The 17,845-nt window shown below is 42.8% G+C and overlaps 1 protein-coding gene across 1 annotated transcript in view; it reads left to right on the top strand.

The window, feature by feature from the left end:
• The window catches only part of TRAF5 (TNF receptor associated factor 5), a 29,289-nt gene extending 13,573 nt beyond the window's left edge, over positions 1 to 15,716 (top strand). Inside the window, 11 exon segments of the mRNA XM_033144824.1 lie at positions 1,027 to 1,254; positions 3,940 to 3,997; positions 5,225 to 5,326; positions 7,402 to 7,477; positions 7,480 to 7,601; positions 8,393 to 8,470; positions 8,813 to 8,887; positions 9,135 to 9,227; positions 11,484 to 11,626; positions 12,657 to 12,823; positions 15,049 to 15,716. Of these exon segments, the coding sequence (XP_033000715.1) occupies positions 1,031 to 1,254; positions 3,940 to 3,997; positions 5,225 to 5,326; positions 7,402 to 7,477; positions 7,480 to 7,601; positions 8,393 to 8,470; positions 8,813 to 8,887; positions 9,135 to 9,227; positions 11,484 to 11,626; positions 12,657 to 12,823; positions 15,049 to 15,626 (1,716 nt within the window). The 5' untranslated portion in view covers positions 1,027 to 1,030 and the 3' untranslated portion in view covers positions 15,627 to 15,716.
• The last annotated feature ends 2,129 nt before the right edge of the window (positions 15,717 to 17,845 follow it).

Raw genomic sequence — 17,845 nt, 5'->3', positions numbered from 1 at the left:
GGCTTTTTTGTTAGTTTCCGAAGGTGTCTGTTAAGCCTGTGATGGATTTTTGTAAAGGAAAATCCCTGTTCATTTCCTTCAGGCATAAAAAGAAAGGAGGACGAGTGGTCTGGGATGTGAGTTACTTGGGAAGCAGCTTGCTAGTTGCTGAAGGGAAGAAGTCCCTTACTCCCTTCCAGCCTTATATTTCTTCACAGTAGGAGCATAGGAAGCTGCATTACACTGAGTCAGTCTGTTGGTCCATCTCATAGAATCATAGATTCTGTGCTCAGTGTGTGTTTACATATGCAGACTAGCAGTGGCTCTCCAGTGACTCTCCGAGCAGAGAAGAAATCTCCAACCCTACCTAGAGATGCTGGAGATGGATCTCAGGACCGCCTGTGTGCAAAACAGATGCTCTTCCACTGGACTTGCTTCCTTTCCCCTAAATGAGGAAGTCCCATTAAGGAACACAGGCAACCTACAACCCGGCTAATGTAGAAGCTGAGAGCGTGAGCTGGGCTGTCCCATTCAAATCTCATCTCTGAGGTGCCCAGTCCTTGTCAATGTTGAATAGCATTGAATGGCATTTTAAGAAGATAGTGATGTAGAACTGTGTGTGTGTGTGTGTGTGTGTGTTTAAGAACCACTTGTGTGTGGAAAGTTAAATGCCATATGTTACGACTTGGGTTTGAGGCAGGAAACGTACAAAAGTATAAACGTAGAGCATTTGCTTCCTGTCTCACACGTTTGAACTCTGTGTCCTTTGAATGCAAATGGAAGAAAATGTGCACATAATATATATACACACACCCTGCTAATGTCTGAGTGATACTGTAAAACATACACCCTGGGAGAATAAATTAGTTTAGACCCATTCAGATATAGTCAAGGACCACAGAAATCAAAGAGGGAGTGCTTCCTTTCCCCCCATGACTGTACATATTGAGCTGTTTGTAGCTCCAAGCCTGATACTCTTTAAGATGTGAGGAAAGTATAATGACAGGTTCTCAGCTAGCACCTCTGTCTTCATTCTTGTGTTTGTAGCTCTATGCCCATGGCCAGTGAAGACCTTGCAGGCAACTTACCAAATCTCTACATTCGGCAGAATTCTACCAGTGCCATTTCCTTAGACTTTGAGCCTAATGCCGACTATCAGTTCGTGGAAATCGTAGAAGAGCGATACAAATGTGCCTATTGCCACCTGGTCCTTCACAATCCACACCAGACGGGATGTGGGCACAGATTTTGCCAGCGTTGCATAGTCTCTCTGAGGTAAGAAATGTCCCTTCTCTTATATTCAGATCCAAACCCTCCCTTTCCATCCCTGTAAGGTAAAGGTAAAGGGACCCCTGACCGTTAGGTCCAGTCATGTCCGACTCTAGGGTTGCGGCGCTCATCTCGCTTTATTGGCTGAGGGAGCCAGCGTACAGTTTCCGGGTCATGTGGCCAGCATGAATAAGCCGCTTCTGGCGAACCAGAGCAGCGCACGGAAACACCGTTTACCTTCCTGTCAGAGCGATACCTATTTATCTACTTGCACTTTGACATGCTTTTGAACTGCTAGGTTGGCAGGAGCAGGGACTGAGGAGCGGGAGCTCAACCCGTCGTAGGGATTCGAACCGCCAACCTTCTGATCGGCAAGCCCTAAGCTCTGTGGTTTAGACCACAGCGCCACTCGCGTCCCTGAAAACTATGTAAATTGTGTTTGTGTGAGGGCTGGGGAACAGGATCCTGCTGGGCAAGTGGGGGTGAAATCCTGAGCCTCCCCCACCCCCTAACAGACCAGGTGACCAGGCAGGTGAGTAGCGCTGCCCACCTGTCAGTCACCTGACAGCACCATAATGCCAGGTGACCCAACTTCAAAGGAAATAATCACGCACTCCTGGTTCTTCCTCTGCTGGAGAGCTTGAGCTCAAGCTGTGCTGCAAAGGAAGATCCCTGCTGTAAAAGCAGTGTTTGCAGCCACAAACTCCAACTCCGGATCAGCTACACTCAGGAATTCCTAAGTGAATTGGATCCCAGCAGGGTTTACAGAAACCCTGCTGTCAACCAGGATGGGCTCCACCCAGGAGGTCCCAAGTATAAGCAATCCCAGCAAATTCAAAAGGCGCCAAATCCTGCCTATTAAGGAACAGAAAGGAATGAACTTTAAGGCCCCTGATTCTTCCTTTACTGCTACATCTTTACCTGCCCCCAGTCACATTATGTTGGGTGTGGGCTGATGGATGTGGCTTGGGCAAACAGATTTGTGGGCCAAATGAGGACCCCAGCCAAGCCTAATTATTCCTACAACTCCACAAGCAATGTGAACAGCACATTACTATAATCCTAAGGTGTGTTAGTTTTCCTCTTGCTTTAGTCATCACATTTCCCCGGGGCAACTTTTTAAATTTTTTGTGGACATCTGAGGCATGAGCAGTGCAATATTAAAACATTCTGAAATCCCATTGACTTCAGTGGAGGCCCTTTAACCACATAACATACTTCACTTCTCAGTAAAATGAATGGGGATTGGATACACTTGTGTCTGGTTCACATCCATATGTTAGATGTGTTGTGATCTTAAAAGAGGCTTATTATTGCAGCTTCCTATAGAAGCTGGTGGGTTTTTCTTTCTGGGAAGTCCCTCTTTCCAACACTTGAAAAATTATAGCAGTGATATTAAAGTGCTACAGGCTTGGTGTGACTTTGCCATAGAGAAGAGATGTAGAAAAATTTAAAAACGAAACTTTAGCTCTGTCTTGTAAAAGCACCCTTTTGATTCACCAAAGTTTCACTTCAGAGTCATACTGGTTTCTTCCTTTCTGAAATGCCCGCACAGTTACTTTCTAGAGTGAAATTGAGACGCTGTAATCCTAAAGTGTCACTTTACAGGTAGGTAGCCGTGTTGGTCTGCTATAGTCGAAACAAAATAAAAAAAAATCCTTCCAGTAGCACCTTCGAGACCAACTAAGTTTGTTATTGGTAACAACAGTGTATCTGGAGAAGTGTGCATGCACACGAAAGCTCATACCAATAACAAACTTAGTTGGTCTCTAAGGTGCTACTGGAAGGAATTTTTTTACTTGGAAGTAATTCCCATTTGTTTCCGTTACGCTTACTCCCAAGATAACGGGGTATAGGATGGCAGCCTAATGCTGCACTACTGTGCACATTTACATGGAAGTAAGAACCTCTGAGCACTAAATATGCATAGGATTGTGTTGTGTGTGTATTAAGATTTATTGATGAGAAAGTAATAATTGATGTACCATGCCCTTGGATCACTAGTGTGGTGTAGGGCAGGTTTAAATGAAATAAATAAGAAGCAGCCCTTGCTTAATGACTCACTAGTTTCCTTTGTTTATATAACATAGTTTAACACTGGGTGGGGAGCCTACAGCCTTCCATATGTTGTTCTCCTACAATTCCCATCATTCCTGACCACTGCCCATGCTGGCTAGGGTTGTTGAGAATCCAACAACATCAAGAGAACCACAGGCTCCCCACCCCTCTTTAAAAGGACTGCTTTGATACTACGTTGATTTTTATTCAGTTTTTCCTCTTTCTGCACAGTTCTTAGCATTTTTATGTGCTCTCAATTTATGTGACGGTTATTACTTAATGCTCAGTTAAACTACTTGTTAGGTTGCCGGCTTTGTTAATTTAATTTCCTCTTGCAATTTCCCTTTTGCTCTCTGTTTGGTAACATGACAGCGGGACTCCAATTTAAAGAGGTGCTGCGAGTGTAGCCAACAGACTCTAGAATCATTTAAAATGGGTGAGGAGGACATTTTTGAGAAAAGGGTGTGCTGAAATCAGCACCAGTCTAATGTGCAGCAAGATGAGGGATTTTAAAAATAATTTTAAAACTGGAATTTAATGGGCCAGTCATAATAGGCATATAATTTTGATCCTTTTCCCAGAGCAGATTTTTTTAAAAAAAACAAAAACAAATATAACCTCTGATCTCTTTAGAGAACTGAATGCTGTACCCACCTGTCCTGTGGACAAAGAAATAATAAAACTACACGAAGTAAGAAAATAATTTCTGTTTACATTCTTTGGAGGGTGCGGGGAGTCAATCGATTCAGCAGTTTTGTCTGCAGTATTATTTGCATGTATGTGAAGAACCTATTAAAGTTTGGGGCCCAATGAGATTTTCATACCAGAATGTTTAAATAATTTTAATCATCAAAACATGAAGAACAAACTTGGAAATCCAGAACTCTCGGGAATGGCCAGATCTATTTCCCCTCCTACTCCTGTTTTTAGGGAAAGTGTGTTTTACAATTGTGAAGCAAGATTATGGCTTCCTACCAGCCCTTCCTGGTAAGATCACATCATGCTAACACACTCAAGAGCTTTTGGGCTGATCTTTATGATCCTGATCTGTATTATGAGGTGAGGCATTTCCTCTAAAATAGATACTGTCTCAAGCCATTTAGGGTTTGTAGCTCAAAGCCACCACTTTGACCTCATGCCCAGAAAATAAAACTGCACCTACTGCAGCGGCAGAAATATTATCTGTTCATTCATTCAGTTTATTTCCTGCCCTTTATCGATGGTGGCAAACACATCAGTAATAATAAATTTTGAAATCGGCTTAAAGCATTCTGGAAACCAGTGATTTTCAGGATTGACAGATGCCTGGGTAAATAGCAACGTTTTAAAAACTTCTCCTAAAAGTCAACAGTCGGGGAGAGAAACACACCTGGACAGGGAGGGCAATTCTGCAAATGGGAAACTGCCACTGAAATGGCCCTGTCATGGGTCAGCACCATCTGACCTCTGGCGGCACCCCCCAAAAAGGCCTCCCCTGCCAATTCTGGGGTCTGAGTAATGGAAAGGTGCTGCCTCGGACCCACCTCCACAATAGGGCAGCTGCGGGTTGGAGAGAACTCAAAAGACAACAAACCTGAATAACGGAAGATGGAGCTGTGTATGGAACTTGAGGTGGGTATTCTGTGTGGTGGGAGGAGGAAAGCTGTGATTTCTTCACCAGCATAATCCTTCCTGTTCAGGGGGTTTGTCTGATATAATTTATGCTCATCTGATGCCTAGTTGCCCTCACTCCTCTAGAACCTTCAAGCATTTGAAACTAGCATTAGCCTCACTCCCCAAACTTCAACACTGGATACTTGTTTATCACATAATTTCCTCTGTAGCAAGACTGGCTTTTCATTAAGTTTTAAAAGATTATAGTGAATTACGGCCCTTCTGTGCGTGCTTTGAAATAAGCTTTTATACTCTTTTTATTTAGGTTTTCAAAGACAATTGCTGTAAAAGGGAAGTTCTCAATTTGCAAGTGTTTTGCAGAAATTCACCAGCCTGTAATGCAAAAACGTCTCTGGGGCGATATCAGGTTTGCATTCCTCAATTCTTTATATCAGCTGAGCCAAGTTTTGATGTCTTTCTGCACATATTGCTGAAGCTACCTTTCCCCCCCCCCCTTTTTTTAATATACTTTTTCCCCATTATGAGTATGAGAAGCACCAGCCTGTGTGGGTGGGAACGCACTGCAAATAAAAGAGTAAACTGCTTGTTTTACTCACTGGAACCTCAGGTTTTTTCTCTCTCTCCCTATTAAATAGATCTCCTGTGGTTGTGGAAAAAAGGCAGACCACTGGCTTTGACCCTGCCAAATAAATGTGTGCTGAGGGCATAGGAGGGTGGGTGGGGGAGCATGAAGCGTCTGTATTCTTCCCATCCAATCCCTGCAAGTTCAAGGTGAATAGTGCAGCTTCTATGATCTTACCACTTGATGTTATGCGCATGGATTTATAAATCAGGCAGCAGTGAGCAAGATTGGATGCAAGTAATTTAGCTTGTCTACCCACAGCTTATTTATTACATTTATAAGCCACCTTCCCCCCCCCGAAAGATGCACAAGGTGGTGTAAATGGAGGAGCATAAATGAAAATTGTCTTAATTGTGCTAGACGTGCTTTATATTGGCATTTGGGGCATCTAAAAGCGGGGGGGGGGGGCTTCTTTACAGTACAGTGTAAAAGCCTAGGAACATGCCTAGGTAGAAACCAGTGTGGTCTGAAGGCGAACGTTTCGTAGGCAGAGGTGGAAGGGACCCTGAGAGTCAACTAGTCCAACCCCCTGCAATATAGGAATCTCAACGTAGAATAATGGATATAGAATAATACAGTCTATAGAATAATGGAACAATAACCCTCTGGGGCAGATTTGGGGACAGCACAGGGGGAGAAGGAGGAAATTATTTAGATGAATAAATCAGAAGCTGCCTTATATTGAAATATATAAAAATAAAAATTAAAAAATTGTCCAGTAGCACCTTAGAGACCAACTAAGTTTGTTCTTGTTATAAGCTTTCGTGTGCATGCATCTGAAGAAAGGCTTATACCAAAAGCAAACCTAGTTTGCTACTGGACATTTTTTTAAAAAAAGTTATATATATTTAAACTGCGTCAGACCAACACAGCTATCTACCTGAATCTGCCTTATATTGAGTCATGCCATTGGTCCATGTAGCTCAGTATTGTCCACTCTGGCTGGCAGCAGCTCTCCAAGGTTTCAGACGGGATCCTCCCAGCCCAACCTGGATATGTCAGGGATTGAATTTAAGACCTTCTGTATCCAAGACGGATGCTCTACCCCAGCTTTTCCTGTTAGTATTATTATTACTACTACTACTACTACTATTATTATTATTATTATTATTATTTATCATATGAATTTATATACCGGCCTACCGTGTTTCTCCTAAAATAAGACATAGCCATAAATTAAGCGATAGCAGGATTTCTATGCATTTGCGAAATATAAGCCATTCCCCGAAAATAAGCCATACCCCGAAAATAAGCCATAGTGACGCGGCACCTCCCATTAAAACAGCCTGGAGAGGCGTGGCTATGCAGCGTACCAATGCGACGTGGTTAAAATAAGACATCCCCTGAAAATAAGCCATACTGTGTTTTGTTGAGGGGAAAATATATATAAGACGGTATCTTATTTTAGGAGAAACACAGTATACCCAGAGGTCTCAGGGCGGTTCACAGAATAAAATCAAAATATAAAACCACAAAATACATAATCAAAATAAAAACAACCCAATAACACCCCCCAAAAATCCTACATTTTAAAAGGGCATAGTAGAAGGAAACAGGACTCTGAAACCACCAACAACAACAGAAGGAGGATTTGTGCATGGCAATGGGAAAGGCTGAGGCTTATGGAGGGGGAGAGAGAGAGAGATGGGACTGTCCCCACAACAAATGCTTTATTGAGAAGCTGTGGCTCACTGCATTACTCCATGATTGTGCGCCCAAAAGTCCAAGAAACCAACAGAATATAGGCACAATGTTGTAGACTGGGGGTTTTAGAGAGACATCTGACCTTCCTTGCAGATCCCAAAATGCAGCATGTTTATGTGCTTCCTGTACATACTATGGTGATGTTTACGATCCAGGTAATATATATGGTAGTACATGATTCTGCTTTACAGGATCACCTGCAACAGTGCTTGTTCGAAAGCGTGCAGTGCACTATGAAGGATGTTGTGAAAAAATGATTCGGAAGGATTTGCAAGAACACCTAGGTTTGCAGTGCAGCTATCGGAAGGAACTGTGCCAGTACTGCAAACAGCCTGTGACTTCAATGGATTTAAAGGTAAGATGTGAGTAAAAATGTTTCCAAAACACTGTGGAAAACCCTAAATGTGACTCCTCCCTCTCTACATATATGAGCAATCACACACAAACATATATATATCCCTCTTTTTTCTGTCACAGTCTTGGAGAGCTTAAAGTATGATGATAACATGTACATCTGTTTCTGTTACATTTGCGTCAGGTGTAGCATTGCAAGCCCAGGCCGCTGTGGTGTGTTGGGTGCAGGCCAATAAGCTGAGACTGAATTGTCTGTGCATGTTTCTAGAAATAAAAATTAAAGAATCCAAGAACTCTGGCCAGGCGGGAGATCAGTTTTAAAGTCTTCAAACAGTTTTATTATACAGAAGCAAATTCCAGTCGAAATAAATTCCAGGACAAGGCCCTGTTTCGCTAATTCTTCCGCAGCTAGATTTTCATGGTCAAGGTGTACCAATTCTCTGTATGCTCTGTAGAAGAGAGAGATAGAGATGAGAAGCAAGAAATAAATAAATAAAAATCAGGGAAGGACGTAATGACAATAAGTATGTAATATGCAGCAAGTTAGAAATGCCTACCTATATATGAAAACCACAATCGACTGGAGCATTGTGCATTCCTCCCCTCCCCCTTGGAGTGATGGAAATTGCGCAAGAGTGCTTGAAAAAGCACTATTGTTCTTTTCAGTTGGACTTGCACTGTCGATTCCTAGAGGGGTGGTCACCACGATTGCTTCTGCTTTTTGGTTTTGTGTTAAGTAGAGCCAACCTCTTCAATTTCTCTTGAATAACAGATTTCCCAATGTGTTTTCAGACTCACGAGAGAACAGATTGTCCTGATTATCCCTTGATTTGTCCCCATGGCTGCCCACAGATAATTCTGACAAAAGAGGTACAATGTTATTTCTGTTTCATTGCAAGATAACAGTGATGTTGAGAGAAGAGAAAAATAGTCCCTGGTTGTTGCTAGCCTGTGCATATGGCATTACGAGTTGCCGCCCTTCTTCGTGTTAGTACCGGTAATTATGTGACATTGCCATCCATGCATAATGTAAAAGCACAAAGTAGCATCCGTGGACCGCTTTGTTATTGTCATTGTCCATGACTAGATTTGGTGACGATGCAGAGAAGTAATCTAGTTCCTTTTCGTACTACTTTTTTAGGAAATTAAGGTCATAATGCACACACCTTCACCTATATTAATGTATGATTTAAAATTTGTTAATATTTGCAGGTAGACAAGCATGTCGTAATATGTCCAGAGGTGAAAATTGATTGTCCGTAGAAAAAGTATGGCTGTTCAACAAAGGTATTGTAAATGGTCCCTACAGTAGATGCTAATTCTCCAAGCACAAAACGGCAACTAGCTAACCAATGTCTCTTTCGCTTCATACTCCTTTTTTTGTTCCTCTGGTTTAATTTTTTCAGAGTATCCCTGCTGAGATTTCTCCTTGTTAGGTTTTTTGTTTTTTTGCTTTAGAATGATTTTTAATCTGTTTAGTTTATAATGTGTCAGGTTAGCTTTGTTCTCATTACATGTTTATATTCTCATTTAGATTAAAAGAGGAAAACTTTCAGAACATGAGAATATGTACTTGAGAGAACATATGCTTCAAATCTTAGATAAGAACTCAAAGCTGGAAGATCAGGTACAGCATGGTATTTCCTCCCAAACCCTTCAGCTTCTAAGTGGAAACAAGCAACAATTCTAAAAATTCAAAGAGGTTCAAAAGAGGCTAAACTTCCCTTAGTTCCACAAGTGTCTTACACATGTACTTGTGCAATTTGCTAATTTGGAGAAATTACTACTGCTTGCGAGATCTTTATTGGAGACAATTGTCCACACACACACAGTAGCTAGTGGGGGGGAAAAACACACTCCACTTTTACATACCCTCGTTACAGATTCACAGTAGCGCTTTGCAGAAGGGAGTATGCAGATTAGCAAGAAGGTAATTTGCCTCAAGTACTTTTTCATGTAGCAAACTGGAAGGAAGGATGAGGTTTGGTCGAAAGTATAGATGCAGACAAAAGTCTGGAGCCCTGGGCAAAAAAGTTGCTAATTCAGAATCTGTAGCTTGCCAGTTATCTTTTTTTTTATTACATGCAAAAAGTACCCTTCTCCCCCTTTGAAGCCCCCTTCCCTTTGCATTTCCATATGGTTGCAGTTTTGTTGTTATTACGTTAAGGTCAGGGTACAGTGAAAGCTTTTGTGTGAAGAAAGGGCAAGTAGTAACACTAATCTTCCATATATCTGTTTCAGTTGTATTTCTGCAGTGCTTTTGGCACCCTTATTGTTCTCTGAAGGGTGTTTATGTGTTAGGGGCCATTTGGTACCTTCCAACATTTATAATGTGTAGTGATCCTTCATTTGAATAAGATGAACTTAGAAAGTAGTTCTTGAAACAGGAAAGCATGATTCAGTTCCTCATGCCATGCAAAAACTGTGTGGGTGCGCGGGTGTGAGTTTGTGTCTACAGAAAGTCACTGTGAGGTTACATTTCACTTTTCTTATGAAAGAAAAAACCACCTGAATCTAGCAGAATGGTACTCATTGATGCATATTTAAACCACGCCCCCGAAACAATGGTTTTGATGTTGGCTACACTTGTTGGCTACCACTATTGATGTGTATAGCATGCATCAGTTGGGGGGGGGGGGGATTATACACACTGTAAACTTTCCAGGATGTCCTTGTTGGCATCCGTCTGCCTTGGGAGAGACAATGGAGGAGTGTGCCCTTTGTGGGTGAAGTCAAACTGTGGGAGAGTTACAGTGCCTGAAACCGATGCAGGACAGACATGTTTTGTTTGCAAACTGAGGCAAAATAATCTGTCATAGTCCCTAGGCCACGGGTGTCAAACACAAGGCCCGCGGGCCGAATCCGGCCCGCCAGACCTCGTCATGTGGCCCATGTAGCCGCCCGCCGGCCGCAGGGGCGGGAGGGAGGCTCCGCGCCGCCTGGGGCGGGGCGCTGTGACGTTGCGTCGTGATGTCACGACGCAACGTCAGGACTGAGTGCGCACGTGCAAAATGTTGCGCGTGCGCACTCTGTCGCTGGGCTCCCGCTTCCGCAGCGACTTTGCGAGCCCTCTGAGTGAAAAAAGCGGCTGGGGGGCTGCCGCGCATGATCGGCAGCTGCCCACCCAGCCGCCTTTTCACTCAGAGGGCTCGCAGCATCGCCGCTGATAGCGGCAGCAGAGCGTCAGCAGCAGCAGAGCCCAGCGACGGAGTGCGCACGCGTGAGATGTCGCGCGTGCGCAACTCCGCGCTGGGCTCCCGCCGCTGCTGACGCTCTGCTGCGCTATCAGCGGCGATGCTGCGAGCCCACCGGATGAAAAGGCGGCTTGGGGGCAGCTGCCGATCGCGCGCGGCAGCAGCAAGCCCAGCGACAGAGTGCGCACGTGCGACATTATTACAAAAAACAGTAATATTGAATGTCAGTGACAATAATTTATGATATAAAGAGTGGACACATAGTCCTACAGATACAACCGGCCCTTTGAGGGTGACCAAACTGCTGATGCGGGCCCCCGATGAATTTGAGTTTGACATCCCCTGTCCTAGGCAGTGGACAAAAACAGAGAGATTGTTAAGCCTCTGGTGGGCTACCATACCTGTTGTGTGGGTCTATGTAGATCACAAGCTTAAAAACTGGACCCAGTCGAAAGTGATTGTGGGAATTATCCTTGGGCTATTACTTAGCTTGTCCATCTCTTAACAGCTGAGCAAACCTCTGGGTTGTATTCAATTTTAGCTCTGTTCTGAGTTAGACATGACTAACATGGGTCTACTTTGAGCATTAGCTGGATATAACCCTTGTTTCATAATTCAGTTTTTTATCAGTTTTTCTGAATCTTTAAAAATAAAATGTTAAATTTACACCTTTGCATTTCATTTTGTAGATCTCTGACCTTTATAACAATCTTGAACATAAAGAGAGAAAAATACAGCAGCTAGCAGACATGGTTAAGAAGTGTGAGAGAGATTTCAGGCATTTTACACAGCTGTACGGTAAAATAGCAACTTACTGGCAAGCACTCAGGTAATCCCACCCTCCTTCTTAACAGAGTTACTGCTTCAAAGAAAACACAACAGTATCTATGTGGAGATACTGCCTGCGCTGTGTTAATTCAGCTTAAAATGTGAGGTTTTCTGGCTCTGTTTAGCCTGGGCATCGTTTCCATTTTGTTTTCATAGTTCATTCACATGCTGAAAGCAAAAATAGATTCCCACCTCCCTGTGCTTTCAGATTGCACATGTGTGGTGATTGTGGCCTGCATGCATTGGGTGAAACCCACGTAACTGGGATACAAAATTGAAGTTTGCACGCTCTTGATAAAAACAATTATTTATGCAGCTCCATAAGTGAGCATAAAAACATTGGAGACTTATGGCACATTAAGGACTTAACAATTGTATTATATCATAAGTTTTGCAATCTATGGTCCACCCAATGAAATGTTTTCCTGATTAGCATATATTCATTTTCCTGTTGGGAGGGGACTGCAAACTGTGAAGTCAGAAAGAAATGAAATGCAGAAAAGTACAGTTTGGGATATGTAACTTGAGAATTCCATAAACCAACAAAATAACAAACAAGTGTAAATCTCCAAGAACCTCCCAATCTAAATTTTAGCAATGGAGGTGGAAGGGTACTAGGAACAACCATTTTGTTAAAGCTATACCATGGCATGGTACTAAAGCAGAAGGGTTAAAACCGTCACAACAGTTGAGGAAGGAAGGAAATATCCTGAAACCGTTGGCAAAGATCATTGCTACAGACATAGCATCAACCGTGAAACGTGGGAGTAAACAAAGAGGACCAGGGGATAGAAAACTATTTGTGCAAGACAACGCCTTTTGACTTTTTCGCCTCGTGCAATTGAGATCATGACGACAGACGATTTATGATCCTAACTGAAAAGAAACCTTTGGGGAAACTCTAAGGAGGAGGGAAATGCAGTCAATGTTAGAAGGCTTTAATAAACAATTTATAATACTAGTTTGTCATCTTCAGTTTTACTTTAAAATTGCATGTCTTCTCCCTTCTCTCTCATCCCCACACCACCGAAGACTTTGGCAATTCACATTGATAAATCTGCCTGCCTGGAAACACAAGTGAAACAGCTGGTGCAGATAGCAAATCAGCAGCAGAGTAAATTCAGTCTGAGGCCACTTCTGGAGACCATTGATAATATAAAGCAAAAGGTTGCTTACCTGGAGTCATACGAGCAGCGTTTAGGTACCTTGGGGATTCTCTCTTCCTAAAGTGTTTTGGTGTTTATGGGGGTGGTAAGCTAGTTATCATTTGCTTAGGCTAGTTTACTTAAGATCTAAAATTTTAAAATGCCATTGAGGGGAGTTGAGGCTTTTACAAGTTCATTCGTGTACTTTTCTCAGCAAAACCACATGGCTACCTAGTGGCACACTGGTCTGCTTTCCCTATGTGCTCTCCTTTGGAGCGCTAATGCTTGAATTGTTATTTTGCTGGTCTTTTTTTGAGGGGGGGTTAAGCATGCAAGGGGTTGTGCTCTTTTAAGTTTTTTGTTTTTTTTACAAGAGGTTTGGATGTCAAGAGTTTAGAATCCAAATCCACATATCCTACTGAAAACAGACAGACTACTGACTTCAGCGTTGCCCCCCAATCTGCAGAAAAAGTAGGTTGCATCGCAAGGAATGGAGCTGTTATTGCCAGACTCTGAACAGTTGCTCTAGATCGGGGGTCAGCAACCCGCGGCTCCAGAGCCGCATGCGGCTCTCTGACAGGTTTGCCGCGGCTCCGGCATGCCCCCTTTCAATGCCCTTTCAATAATAATTAAATGGTTATCGGCAGGGGGCAAGAACCAGCCCGCGCGCCAGGTGCTGCCAGCAGCCCTGTGGGAAGCTTTCCGGGCAGCTTTCCTGCACTTGAGGCGAGCGGCGCTGATGGGAGAAAGGCGTCGCCGACCTTTTCATCTCTCTTCTCCCACCTCCAGCGCGGCGGCAAAGTTTGTTTTGGCCCGGTGGGATGAGCCTTCCTCCCTCCTTCGCGCCCTGACGGCGGGGGCTCCCTTCACCGACTTCCCCGGGCTCAGTCACCCGCTTTCGCCCCATGGAGAACCCGGCGGGCGGCAGCACCATCCCAGCTGTAGCGCCCACGGAGCACCAGCCCCAGCTGCCCCCTGCAGCGGGTGTGAATGGCGGGGATTCGTCGGAGCAGCCCGGCGCCGGCGCCGAGGCGCTTTCTGCGCCACCGCCGGGCTCCGAGGTGTTGCCAGAGAGCAACGGGTTGGTGCTTCGCCAGCGCTTGCTGCGGGCGGTGTACGTGCTCAACGACGGCCCCAAGGGTGGCGCGCTGCGATTCCCCCCCCAAACCTGTTTTTTGCTTTTTGGCTTTTTGCCTTGCTCTCCCATCCCCCCCTCTTTTTCTTCCTCCCTCCTTTTTTAATCCAAGGGGGGAAATCCCATTTTTAAAACAAACAAACGAAAAACAAACAAACACCCCCACAGCTGCTGCAGCCACTCTATTTGAATTTTTATTATTACCCTTTTCTCCCTCTATCCCCCCTTTTTTTTCTCTTCCCCTTTTGTTTTTGTTTTCAAAAAAGGAAAAAGAAGAAAAAGATTTTCCCCCTTTATTTTTATTTTTAAACTACTACATATTTTAATAGATATTCTCCCCACCCCACCCCACCCCCAATTTATATTTTTCCACCTCACTTTTCCATTCCCACCCCCATCTGTTTTCTACCCCGTCTCTTCCTTTCTCTCTTTCCCTTTGTGTCCCTCCCTCTCCCTTTCTAAACCAAATTTCCCCCCCTTTTTCTTTCTTTCTTAGTTCGCTTGCCAACCTATCTTAGAGGGGGAAGCCCTCTCTCCCACCCCCCCCCCCCCCCCCAAAACAACTTTGAGCTGAACCCAAAAAACCGGGGGTAGATCACTGCTGAAAGTAGATCACAGTTTCTTGGGAGTTGGCCACCCCTGGTATAAGACATGTAACTAGAATAAAAAATTTAAAAAACCAAGCAAATAATTGTAATAACTACTGTAATAAAGCACTGCTATAATTATATATAATTTCCCTAAAATTTTGGTTTCATTCGCCTTTCCATGCTGAAATGTCACAACCTGAACGACCATGGCTTGCCCCCCCCCCCTAGTTTTGATCCTGGGTACGCCCCTGAGTCAATGCAAAAAAGTAAGAACTTATTCTTGTTGTTTTTACTAATTATACTTTGCATTGGCTCCTATATGTTATTTATTATTATTGCATTAAGGTAAGAAACAATATATGCAGTGTTATATTTGTTTTAAATGTCGCAATGGTTTTGCGGCTCCCCCTTTGGAAATGGGTCCAAGTGGCTCTTTTTGTCTTAAAGGTTGCAGACCCCTGCTCTAGATAGTTAGATGTTAAATATGTAAAAAATGATGCCTAATACAAACTCTGTATGTAACCCTCTCTTATCTTCCCACATTTCTTTCTCTTAGTTGTTCTGGAAGACTTGTCCAACCAACATGATGTCCACCTCAGTATCCACAGGGCACAACTTAACAAAAACGAAGAACGGTTTAAACTTCTAGAAGGGACAAGTTACAATGGGAAACTGATCTGGAAAATTGTGGACTACAAGATGAAGAAAAAAGAGGCTGTGGAAGGCCACTGTCCCTCTGTAGTCAGCCAGCCTTTTTACACCAGCCGCTGTGGGTACAGGTTGTCTGCCAGAGCATACCTGAATGGGGATGGTTCAGGAAAGGGCACTCACGTTTCCTTGTACTTTGTAGTGATGAGAGGGGAGTTTGATTCATTGTTACCGTGGCCTTTCAAGCAAAAGGTCACACTTACGCTTCTGGACCAAAGTGGGAAGAAACATCACATAACAGAAACCTTTAAAGCCGACCCTCACAGCAGCAGCTTCAAGAGACCTGAAGGAGAGATGAATGTTGCCTCCGGGTGTCCTCGGTTTGTTGCACACACTGTGCTCGAAAATGCAAAGAATACATACATCAGAGATGATACACTCTTCCTGAAAGTAGTGGTGGATTTAACTGACCTTGAGGAATTATGAGAGAACTTTGAAGAGAACTGTTAAAGGTGATGGCTTGGTGATTTAACTGGATTGCTTTCAGACAACAGGAAAAAGCTGCTATTCACTTTGCTGACCTACTTTTATATTCTTTTTTGATAGTTTTGACTACTTCTTTGGTACTTCTTCAACTTGCATTAAGAAAACTGGTCAAGTCTCTGATGAATTTGAAGCATATAGCAAAACTTGGTATTTGAGAGGGTTTTTTATGTCTGAAAAGCTCTTAACTGGGTCGCTGTATCTCAGGAGACACATTATCAGGTGATAACTACAGCAGAATATTCCAAAACCCAAATGCAGGTCCATCAGTTTTGCTCACTCTGTTACAAGCATTGCTAGAGGTGCTATTCACTAGGGAATGTTTGGGGCATTTCACAAGTTGGCGGCAAACGAAAGAATTCTAATGTTAACTTGGGCTGAAGGTTAGATTGACACACTCCCCATCTACCCCACTGACAGCCTGATCCTATGTATTTTTGAATTCATTGGAGTTTGCTCCCATGTATAGAGAGGACTTACTTGAGAGTATTTCTTTTATATATACACACACACACACACATGATTATGTACTGTATAATAGGCCCTATTTCATAAAATGCATGACTGTGGCATCTTTTGAAAGCAAATCTGGGATCTAGGAAGATCCCTAGATCCTGATTTTAAAGCACTTCCGTTAGGTGAAAGTTTTACAAGTAGCAGTCCTGTGGCACTTTGAGGGTGAGTTCACATGTGCGCGCAACACAAACAATCTGATTACCCACAGTTCGATAGCTCCTGTAATGCCTGTTGTGATAGGAGTTGAATAGAAAGAACCAGTCCTTTTTTCTTTAAAAAATGTTTAGGGGTACTCTAATTTTGACTCAAGAAAATCACTATTTTATAGTTCAGATTGGGAAAAATAAATACAGTAAATGGACAAAAGTACAAAGATTCACAAAATGTTTAGGGGTAGCACTGGAAAGAACATAGTTGAGCATCCATAGTTCCACATGAACTTTTCTAGGGACAAATGTCTCCCGCCACCCACTTTATTAATCTTGGGGGGGGGGGTTGAACATTTGCTTTTTTTTTTTTTAATTGCATGGAATTTGGGTTCTCCGCATAGATGGATTACAGCAAATAACACTGAAAAGCACTTTACAAAAGCTATCCCATTATTTCTACGTAAATATGAATGTGATGTTTTCCTGCAAAGGAGAGTCTTGATAGTTCCATAAATGCAGAGATTAATATATTGAAACTAAAAATCCATGGTGGTTTTTTGGGGGGTGAAATCAAGAATTATGAGCACTGGGCTTATTTTTATAAGGCTTCCATACATAGGTGTGTGGCTGAAATCAGAGATACTTTGAAGTTGCCACAAGAACCTTGCTTTAATTCTCTTCCTTCTCCCTTCTTTCTAGTTGATGTAATTTGCCATACTAGGATGTTGTGAGGATTTACTGCATTGATGTTGTAGTTTTTGAGCATGAAAGGGTGGTGCTTTAATAGATATAGCGTGAGGGGGTTTGATGTTGAGTGTGTCGGTGTATTTTCAAAACAACTTGGAAAGCATGTTCACTTTTGTCTAAGCTGAATTGCCATCTTACAAGCACTGAATTATTTTTACTCTTTTTAACGACAGGTTGAAATGCAAGTAAGGCTGTGAGTTTTTTCAGGGATTTGAGATCCAGCCCTGAGGCATTACCATACACTTTGCAATACTCTTTCCCCATCCTCTCAGAGTATGTTGCCTCTTGGCTCACTGCTTTTAATAGCATTGTCTACTATTCTTGTTTCCTTACTATGATGGGGCTTGCAACCACAACTGGAATAGCAGGGTGACAAAGGAAGCATTGTGACATATACCTAGTGGGTTCCAAGTTCTGAAAGATGGAATTCTCTAGGTTGGATTTGCAGCCATATCACTGCCTTGTGTGTTAATTTTTTTGTAAAGTTTCTAATTCTTTTACTAATGAGAATTTGCAAGTCCTTCCCTTTTTTAATACAGGAGGGAATTTGCTTTAAATATTCCATTTTAATACCTGGGCCCCATAAAGTTTACATTTCTGTGCCAATTTGTTGATATGTTCTTAGATATGTTTGATGTATTTATTGCTGTAGTTTTAAACCTTTTATTATGAGTGGTTCACAGTTTTCAATAAATATTAAAAAGCCAATGGTTCTTAAATGACTCTCCTGAATGAAGTATTGCTGAATTC

The sequence above is a fragment of the Lacerta agilis genome, chromosome 3 (genome assembly GCF_009819535.1).
Source record: "Lacerta agilis isolate rLacAgi1 chromosome 3, rLacAgi1.pri, whole genome shotgun sequence".
Taxonomy (NCBI): domain Eukaryota; kingdom Metazoa; phylum Chordata; class Lepidosauria; order Squamata; family Lacertidae; genus Lacerta; species Lacerta agilis.
Note: the sequence above shows the minus strand (reverse complement) of the source record. Positions and strands in the feature narration are given on the sequence as shown.